We start from the raw sequence: 10148 nt of genomic DNA, 5'->3' as shown, positions 1-10148 counted from the left end.
TGCATATCTGAGGTTATTGATATTTCACCTGGCAATCTTGATTCCAGCTTGTGCTTCATCCAGCCTGGCATTTTGCATGATATACTCTGCATATAAGTTAAATAAGCAAGTGACAATATACAGCCTTGATGTATTCCTTTCCCAACTTGGAACCAGTCTGTTGTTCCATGTTCAGATTAACTGTTGCTTTCTGACCTGCATACAGATTTTCAGGACGCAGGTCAGGTGGCCTGGTATTCCCATCTCGTTCATAATTTTCCACAGTTTGTTGTGATCCACTCAGTGAAAGGCTTTGATGTTGTCAATAAAGCAGAAATAGATGTTTTTCTGGAACTCTCTTGCCTTTATTCTGATTCAGCAGATATTGGCAATTTGATCTCTGGTTCCTCTGCCTTTTCTAAATACAGCTTGAACATCTGGAAGTTCACGGTTCACGTACTGTTGAAGCCTGGCTTGGAGAATTTTGAGCATTACTTTACTATCGTGTGAGATGAGTGCAATTGTGCAGTAGTTTGAACATTCTTTGGCATTGCCTTTCTTTGGGTTTGGAATGAAAACTGACCTTTTCCAGCATGTGTATATGTAATTTATAGACTGTCCTTTCCTGGAACAGATTGGCCAATGAGAGGACATGTAACACTTTATTTTATATAAATGTTTTGTATCTCTCCAGTTTTAATTTTTGTAAATGTTTTGATAATTATACTTTAAAATATATGTATTGAATTAATTTAATTTTAATTGAAGCATTCTTCTCTCTGGAATTATTTGAAATATTGAGTCTATAGAAAATTATCATGGTAAATTTCAGCATTATTATTATTGGTCTTTGTAATATGGAATGGATACCTAAGGTGTATCTAGAAACACCAACCTATAATATGCTATTGCTGACCATGTAGTGGGAAGGGTGGGATGCATACAAAATGTATATTTAGAAAAAGCTATTATTTAAAACATTTTTAATTCATGTGAATTTCTCAAGGCTTACCTCAGCAATAATAACATTACTACTAGTAAAAATGGCAATTGAGGGATTATTATTCTGTGCTAGGATCTTAATATTCATTTTTAAATTTAATATTTGTAACACTTGTCTGAGGTATTTTTGCCTTTATGGTGTAGATTAGGATTATGAAATTAAGATTAAGTGACTTGAACAGGATAATTTTTTTTTTTATCTTTTTGTTGTTGTTGTTTTTATTTATTTATTTATTTTTTCCATTTATTTTTATTAGTTGGAGGCTAATTACTTTACATCATTACAGTAGTTTTTGTCATACATTGAAATGAATTAGCCATGGATTTACATGTATTCCCCATCCCGGTCCCCCCTCCCACCTCCCTCTCCACCCGATCCCTCTGGGTCTTCCCAGTGCACCAGGCCCGAGCACTTGTCTGAACAGGATAATTTTACAAGTTAAGTGTTTCAGAAGTGAGCAGCCTCCTGAGGAATGTCTAGAAACTGAGACAAAGCTTCAAATGCCTGTCCATCAAAGATAAATCAGTGGTTATGCTATTGTTCTTGGAATGAATTTCAAGAGTATTCAGACTATATTGCCAAGACTAATCAAAAACATTTCACGGAAGCTGAATTTGTGATTTGCTGGATTCTCTCTGGACATAAACCAGCATACACTATCAGATCTTCATGCAAAATCTTGAAGATTACAGAAATATTCCATGGACAGAGAAGCCTGGAAGGCTACGGTCCATGGGGTTGTGAGGAGTTGGATATGACTGAGTGACTAACACCTTCACTTTTTTCCGAGAAAATGAAGTTTAAAAAATTGCTGTTTTGCTATTTTCCCTTAAGATTCTTGTGTATGTGCATTAGTTGTAATGCAAGGTCCAATTTGATGGGAAATTATTATGATGTTACTTTGCTTTCAGTGCAGTTTTTTGCAAACAGAATACAGAAAAGAATAAAGGAGAAAATTTAGAAAAGGGGGAGAAAGAACTAGAAAAATAAAAATAAGAACTTACAAAATTGGAATCAGAAAGCAAATTGATCAGTATGAACTTAGGGCCTTAGAGAACTTTTCTTTGGTCAAAACTACTTGTGAAAGGAAAAAAAAAATCCTCTAATAACAGCCCATCTATTTAAAATCCATGAAAACTTCAGTAGTTTACAATGAACTTTTATAAAGATGTCCTTGGTTCTTTGAGTTTTAAATGTAAGTTTGGGAAGAGAACGGATCTGGAGAGTCTGTCAAATGAAGTGAAGGCATAGGAATTCCCAAGGGGTTATAGTTGGGATGGCGAAATGGGAGTCATGCAGATGAAGGTAGTTGGCTGATGTAGAAAAAATACAAGATTAAATGTAATGATAAACCTCAACAAATTTGAGTCTATAGAGTCCAGAGTTTATAAAACTGGAGACAGGAAAATAGATTCGATTGAAAAGTTATAACACAGTAAAGCTATTGTAGAGTGGCAATTTGATAAGAACTATTAAATAAACATGTTACTTTTGTAATGCACTAAAGTTTTCAATTCTGGCTATTAATGTTTTCCAGATGAAGTTGATCTATGAATAATTCTAACTGTATATCATGCTCAGGAATCAGTCACAGCCCTTTTGGATTATGACCCATTATAGTTATGACACTAGAAAATATTTTTAAAGGCCTTCAGAGATGATATGCAGAAGTTAGAGATGCATTAAGACTCTAAATCCTAGCTATTGTAGTGAGCCTTAATTATTGTGAAGCAGAAGAAACCAAGAAAAAACATATTAGCAGAATATGGTGTATACTGGTGTCTGATCATTAGAAGGTATGTTTTCTGGTATGTATATAGCCTTGGAGAGCAGTATAAGTAATCCTGTTGCTACTGTTACATAAAAAGTTTCCAATACTAATGCAGACATTTAGTAACCTGAAAAAAAGGCTCAGGACAGTGAAAGACCAATGCCATGAATTCTTCCTTTACCTAGCCTAGACTCATGAGTGCTGTGGGTTCTGCTGTATCTGCCTGTGCGTTATTACTCCCCACTTCACTGCTTACTACTCACTATAGCTCACAGAGCCTCCTTCATACGTCCCACTGCACTAAAACGTCACTCTTCCTGGCCTGGGTTTCACCCTTAGAATGCGTATGCACACATAGAACTGAGAACTTGAAGATTCCAGACTACTTTGCCTATCAGGGCATTCCTTTAGGGTTCTGCTTTGTGATGCCTCAAAGAGAGTAGTCGTTTGCCTCTTGAGAAGCCTCTGGTCAGCTGCCTCTGAGCCATCAAGATGTCTATGTCTTCTCTTCCAGCAGCCATTCTGTCTCATATGATAGCTGTAAGCAACGTGCCTCCTCCTTCACTTCGCAGTATTCCAAGTGAGTGGGGAAAACCTGTAGGGTCTGCCACTTTTTCCAGTGGCACTTACCCCAGAGAAGACAAATGGGGCTTTTCAGGGTTGGTAGGCACCCTGGGAGCCTTACTGACAGCATAGTGGAATGGAAAGAACATGAAAGTGAAATCGCTCAGTCGTGTCCGACTCTTTGCGAACCCGTGGACTGTAGCCTACCAGGCTCCTCCATCCATGGGATTCTCCAGGGAAGAATACTGGAGTGGGTTACCGTTTCCTTCTCCAGGGGATCTTCCCAACCCAGGGGTCGAACCCAGGTCTCCCACATTGGAGGCAGACGCTTTAACTTCTGGGCCACCAGGGAAGCCCCTAGATGTGCCAATTCTGCTGTGTCCTTCCGAAAACATTTTCATTCTCTAGGCTTCCAGTACTTTACTTAGTAAAATGAGCATGTTTATGAACTCTCAGAGCTTCAGATAGCAAATAGTTTAAAATGAAAAAAAAACCCGAAGGCTTAGAGAGGTCACCTGTCTTACCAGTGAATAGGCCTCCTGCTTCTGATGAGTCTCCAGGTGCCTACCCAGAGTTGGTTTTAACAGCCTGTCCTTTGTGAGTTAATTAATGCATCACTTTTACTAGGAGAATTCCTATTTAAAATTTTCAAGGGAAAAAAAGACATAATTCCCATTTTTCTTGCTCTGAAATTTATTCCCATTTTATTTTAATTTTGTAGTCTTTGGTTTACAATATTAAAGGAATTATAAATATTGAGTTAAACATTTTGAAGTTTATATAATTTGCAGTGTTTTCTTATTTTATAGAGTCAGACTAAACCAGAATACTTTTCTCAAGACCTCTCTTCATAGTCATTGAATTCATAGATCCGTTATTTGATCACCAATACACTGACTAATAGTATGTAATAGTCCCAGTGATTGCTGAGATTTAAAAAAATTTTTAGATACCAGCAGTAATTGTGACCTTTTCAACTTCAATAATGCATTTATCTTATTATTTTAATATTTACTGGGCAAATTTCTAGTATTGATTTGAAAAAGCTAACCCATCTGTTCTTTTATCTTCCTTTGAGAATTAACTTTTATGTATATATATATATATATTAAATTAATGAACATAGTCACCAGTGAAAAGTTGCCACAGACAGCACTTGATACCATTTGAAAGGCTCTACTTAAGCCTTGAACAGTATTACATGAAGTCCTTATGTTAAATCAAATTTACTCCTATGTAAGTTACTTCTATATGTTTTTATTATTATTGTGCACAAATTCGTGTATGTAGTCAAAATCATATTTCAATGTCAGTGAAAATAAATGTCAAATGTAATTTTGTCAAAAAAATGGCAGTCTCTACTGTACAGAAAAAAGTTACTCTAGGATGGTTTCTTTTTTAGCAGCCTTGGAACTACAGTAGCTGGGAGTTATAAGATCAAATTAATTTAGAATCAATGGGATGAGACATGTGCTACCCTCTGTAGCATCTCCCAAGGACACTTAACTTGTGTGAAGTGATTAAAAGATGAAAAATCAGCAGCAATTTAGATCTCAGAACTGAATAGAACATAATGGAAAGGTGCAGAACTCCCGATTGTCCCTTTAGAGTTTCCTGCTTCATGTTCTGTGTGCGACTTCTCTTTAGATACGTGTCCGGCTTGCTTAGCAGCTGTGTCTTTGTGCTAACTCTAACAAGTCAGCAATTCCCCCTGTTAAACTCTGCTAAAACAATGATCCCGTGAAAGTGTATGTGAGGATGCTCTCAACCCAAAATATGACTGAACCTGGATTATAAAGGAGATACAAAGGGAAGTTACTCAAAATGCAACAGACATATATATATAGGAAGGTGCAGTTAAGGACCTTAAAGAAAGTCTAGGCATTATATATATTCCAGTTTACTTAGGATCAGGTTAGCTAGGTTATGTTTAGTGAGTCACGTCTACCTTCTCTATAAATTTCATATGTGGATAACACTTATTGAGGGCTTTCTATAGGCAGTGTGTAAACGTTTTGCATGTTATGTTGTTATTTCATTTATTTTCTACAAGAACCCATGAGCTCTGTGGTAAGCAGAATAATGACCCTCAATGATGTCCGTGTCCTAATCCCTTGAACGATGAATATGCCATGTTACTTGGCAAGTGGACTTAAGGTTACAGATGAAATTGAGGCTGTCAGTCAGCTGACTTTGAGACGAGACAGTGTTCTGGAATATCTGGTGGGCCCATCATAATCAGAGGAGTCCTTGTAAGTGGAAGAGGGAAGCGTGTGCGGCAGATACAGGATGAGAAAGGCTGGATTGGCTGTTGCTGACTTTGAAGATAGAAGGAGTCAGTAAGCCAAGGAATTCGGGTGGCCCCTAGAAGCTGGAAGAGAAATGGATTCTTCTCTAGAGTTTGTAGAAGGGACGCAGTCCTGCTGACAATATAGGTTTAGCTTAGTGAGACCTGTTTCAGATTTCTGACTTAGAGAACTGCTAGTTGTGTTGCTTTAAGCCAGTAGGCTGGTGGTAATTTGTTACAGTGGCAACATAAAACCAACACATGTTACATTTTACAGTTAGGGACAGGGAGGCTTAGGTGTCATACTAGTGTTCACCTAGCTGTCAAGTGAAGTGGTAGATATCATTCACAGTATCATCCTTGTTGTGAATTTCCTCTACTCATAAACCAGCAACAAAGTCAGCCACACTTCGGCTTCCTTCTCGCCCACTACCCTGAAATCCCTCACACAGTTTACCACTTAAATGATGCTCGACACTCTTGATTTAAGGAAGAGAATATATCACACATCTTTAAACACCCCCCTACCCCGCCCCAGTCCTATCTCCTAGGCTCTGAAATTCAGACTCACAAACACTCGAGTAGTTAAGCTCCTTGAGTCACTTACAAATATTTTCTTTGAAACTTTCAAGACTTCTACAATCTCTTTGACTTGTATCTCTGGATTCTTCATAACCCAGGAAAGAGATGATTGGTCTCAAAAGCAAAAATGTCATGCCACTTTTTATGGTGGATAAGTTTTATTTTAAAAATCTTACAAGTTAGCTAAACCTGCAGTAGTTTTACCACTTATGTGAAATAGCATCTAATCTAGGGACACATTAGATCCATTATTATTAGCAGTTGATTTTCTGAAGAGACAAAAGGAAGAAAAATGTTTTAAATTTTTTTTTAATTTTTAAGGAGACAGAGAGCTCTTCTTTAGCATTTGGCTGGAGGAAACCATTTCACACCTATAATTAGTATGGTCCAGTTAGGTACCTTTGTTTGGGTTAATAAGTTATACCTTCATTTTATTCATACTTGTTAGGTTTACCCTTCTGAGAAAGGACAATTTCAAAAGGACAATTTCAAAATTTCAATACAAAACCATTTTGTATTGGTTTATCTGATAATTTCTGCGCTTTAACAGAAGGGTTTGTTTGTTTGCTTTCCCGGTAACAAATGGCTTTCAGGTTCGCAAGATATTAGTGGGTACATTTTGCTTGTTCCAACATATGGGGATGTGAAGAACAGACTCATTTGAAAAGACCCCGATGCTGAGAAAAATTTGTTTGTCTAATGCTTAGCATTCACATGTTTAGTAAATTGACAGAAGAATGAATAAATCTCAATTTCTGGGAATTTTGGTGAACAGTGCTCTTTTACAAATCATTACATAAATAGTATGTGCATCAGACACAAAGCCAGGTCATGCTAGTGGTAAAGAACCTACCAGCTAATGCAGGAGACCTAAGAGGCCTAAGATTCTATCCCTGAGGGAGGAAGATCCCCTGGAGAAGGAAATGGCAACCCACTCCAGTATTCTTGCCTGGAAGATTCTATGGGCAGAGGAACCTGGCAGGCTACAGTCCATGCGGTTGTAAAGCATCAGACATAACTGAGGACACACACAGAATCAAGAGAATATTACCAGTTGAGTGAGTCTTCCTCCCAACCCACACTCCTGATCTTATCCTCAGAAGTATCATAAAAAATATTTTTTTCTTGGAGTTTCCAAACTCATTCATGTTTATATGTGTTTGAATACACTGCAATGCTACTAAAGGATGTTTAAGTTATTGTGTCTCATCTTCTAAGCCATCCTTCTGTATTCTGCTTTATGAAATTGGGGCTGGGACTCTGCAAACCAGTTTTTCCCGAGAAGACAGGTGGCCCCCTATCAGGTTCTGTCAATAGCAGTGTTAGAGGGGGATTGGAAGGCAGAAGGGAAGTTAAGGAAAGTGTTTATTCTTCTGATTTCTGTTTTTGGTTTGTTTCTCCTTGTTAGTATCTCGCCAGAAATGTGTTTTTGACCCAGGCAGTGGCTGGCTGTTTGTTCCGGCAGCAGCAATTAATCCCATTTGCGGTTTTCCCGATATTCTCAGGAATAGCCCCATCACCTCCCTTCAAAAATCCAGTGCCAGCTGCTTAGGTCCTGTCCTCAGAGGGCCATGTTTCAGCTTTGTGGGGCCATTGATCCAGTTTTCTAAGTTTTAGTAGTTAAACCTCTTTCCTTTGCTTCATCAGCAGAAATATTGGTGGTAGATGCTTTCTGCATGGTATGTGATGTTCCTTTTTTTGTCTTTTCATCTCTTTAATACCTTACAGTTCTTTGTATTATTTTTTTTCCATTAAAAATACTTATAGGCTTCTGTTTCCTGGCTACTGGATCCTAACTAATACTGTGGGAATTGTTTCTAGCAAGTTTTGCTGTTAAAATCAAATAAACATCTTGCATGTACCTTTTAAAGTTGGTAGGCAAGTGTTTCAATAGACCTGCAAGGCCGAAGGATGTGTGCATTTTAAATTTTGATAACTACTGATACTGTCTTCAGAAGAGGCTGTACTAATTTCTAGTACTACCATCAGCACATGTAAACTTCTGTTTTACAGCATTTCTACTGATATCATGTATATAAAACAAATGTTTGTCAATAAGTTAATGGAAAACTATTTTAACTGCTCTTTAAGATTATTTTTCTTAAATAGTGAGGTTTAGAATCTTTTTATATATTTTTGGCAATTTGTATTTATGTGAATAGCTGTTTATGTCCCTTGCCCATTCACTGAGGCTTGTTTTTCCTTTTATTTAAAACAACTCTTTGTTTATAAAAGAAATGAGTCCTTCAGCTTGTGCTTTACAAGTATTTTTCTCAGTTTGCATTTTTCTTTTGTCTTTATGACTTTTGTGTCTGACAAAGATTTTAGAATGTTTGTGTAGCTTTGTCCTCTGTTACTGATTCTTGCTTAGAATGTCATTTTTCATATAAAAATTTAAACATATTTCCTCTATGCTTTCTCTTAGGGTTTGTATAGCTTTATTTCTCAGTGTTAAACTTGTTAAATATCTGGTGCATCTAAAAATCATTTTGAATACATTTACTTTAGCATAGTGATGTAAGGCTACAACTTATTTTTCCAAGTGACCAACCAACTGTTCTAACACCATTTGTTGAGTAATTCTTATCTACTAATCTAAAATGTCAGTTTTTATTTTATTTTTTTTTTAGTTTTTATTAAATACTAAATTTTTGCAGGTATTCTGGATCTATATCTGGAATATATTATTTACTTTTGACACTAATCTCTTGTTTTTTCTCATCTATTTATGCATTCATGTTGAACTGTTATAATTTTGAAACCCTATATTTCAATACCTGGTAAGATTAATCTTTACTGATTACTCTTTTTTTAAAAGACATTTTTTCTGGTTATTCTGTTTTTATTTTGCTTTGTGAACTTTAGAACTCTCTGGGCTTCTTCAACAAATAAACATTTTGGTATTTTAACTGGAAAAAATATGCTAAATTTAAAATTAACTTAAGGAGAACAGACATCTTTATGGTATTGAGTTTTTCTACTCAGGAACTGGTATCTTTATTCAACCTTTCTACTTCCAAGTTATGCAGGTGTCAATTTACGACACTCAATAAAGCTTATTCCTGGGCATTTAATTTTTTCCTTTTTATTATAAAGATCTTTTTCTCATTATGTTTTCTAACTATAAAAGTCATACAAAGAAGCTATTGAATTAAAAGATAAAATAAAAAAATGAAGCCACAATTGTACAGAAATGCTATAAATTCAATATAAAGAAATATATTTTTCCAGAACCATTTGACACTCCATCATCCTTAAATATTTTAGTATGTATTTCTTAAAAATGAGGACATTCTCTTATGTAATCACAGTACATTCATGGCAACCAGGAACTTAACACAGATAAATTACTGTAATCTAATCTTTGAACCACATTCAAATTCAGCCAATTGTTCTTATAATCTTCTGTAAGTAAAGGATTCAATTTAAAATCTCACATTGCATTTCATTGTCTTGTCTCTTTGATCTCCTTTAGTTGAGAATGGTTTCTAAATTTTCCTTGCATTTCATGACCTTGATGCTGGGAGATTACAAACCATTATTAGTAGGTTATGACTAAGTTTGATTTGTCTGATATCTCCTTATGACTAGATTCAAGTCAGATCTCTTTGGCAGGAATGTCACAGAAGTGATTCTGTGTTCTCCTTCCGTCTTACCAGGTGGGGCATAATTTCACTTTAATCAGTTGATTAAGTATACACAGAGAGCTTTGCTGTAAATTTACTCTTTCCTTTTTTGAAATTAATAAGTATTTTGTCAAAAGTATTTTGAAAGTATATAAATATTCCATTTCTTCTCAAATATTTAATCAATTAATCATTGTAAAATTATGATTTCCTCATTTAATCAAAAGGGCTTCCCTGGTAGCTCACCAATAAAGAATCCACCCACTAAGCAGGAGACGTGGGTTTGATACCTGGGTCAGGAAGATGCCCTGGAGAAGGAAATGGCAACCCACTCCA

General features: G+C 36.0%; 1 protein-coding gene across 3 annotated transcripts in view; it reads left to right on the top strand.

Annotated features, from left to right (window-relative positions):
- The first annotated feature begins 3152 nt into the window (after positions 1 to 3152).
- CNBD1 (cyclic nucleotide binding domain containing 1) overlaps positions 3153 to 10148 on the top strand; it is a 467325-nt gene continuing 460329 nt past the window's right edge. The window contains exon 1 of one of the 3 annotated variants that reach the window (XM_020915691.2): positions 3153 to 3333. In XM_020915691.2, the coding sequence (XP_020771350.2) occupies positions 3246 to 3333 (88 nt within the window). In that variant the 5' untranslated portion in view covers positions 3153 to 3245. The remainder of the gene's footprint in view (positions 3334 to 10148) is intronic. The other 2 variants (XM_020915698.2, XM_020915693.2) reach the window with 2 other exon arrangements.

This window comes from Odocoileus virginianus, chromosome 15 (assembly GCF_023699985.2).
Source record: "Odocoileus virginianus isolate 20LAN1187 ecotype Illinois chromosome 15, Ovbor_1.2, whole genome shotgun sequence".
Taxonomy (NCBI): domain Eukaryota; kingdom Metazoa; phylum Chordata; class Mammalia; order Artiodactyla; family Cervidae; genus Odocoileus; species Odocoileus virginianus.
This window is presented reverse-complemented; position numbering and strand designations above follow the sequence as displayed.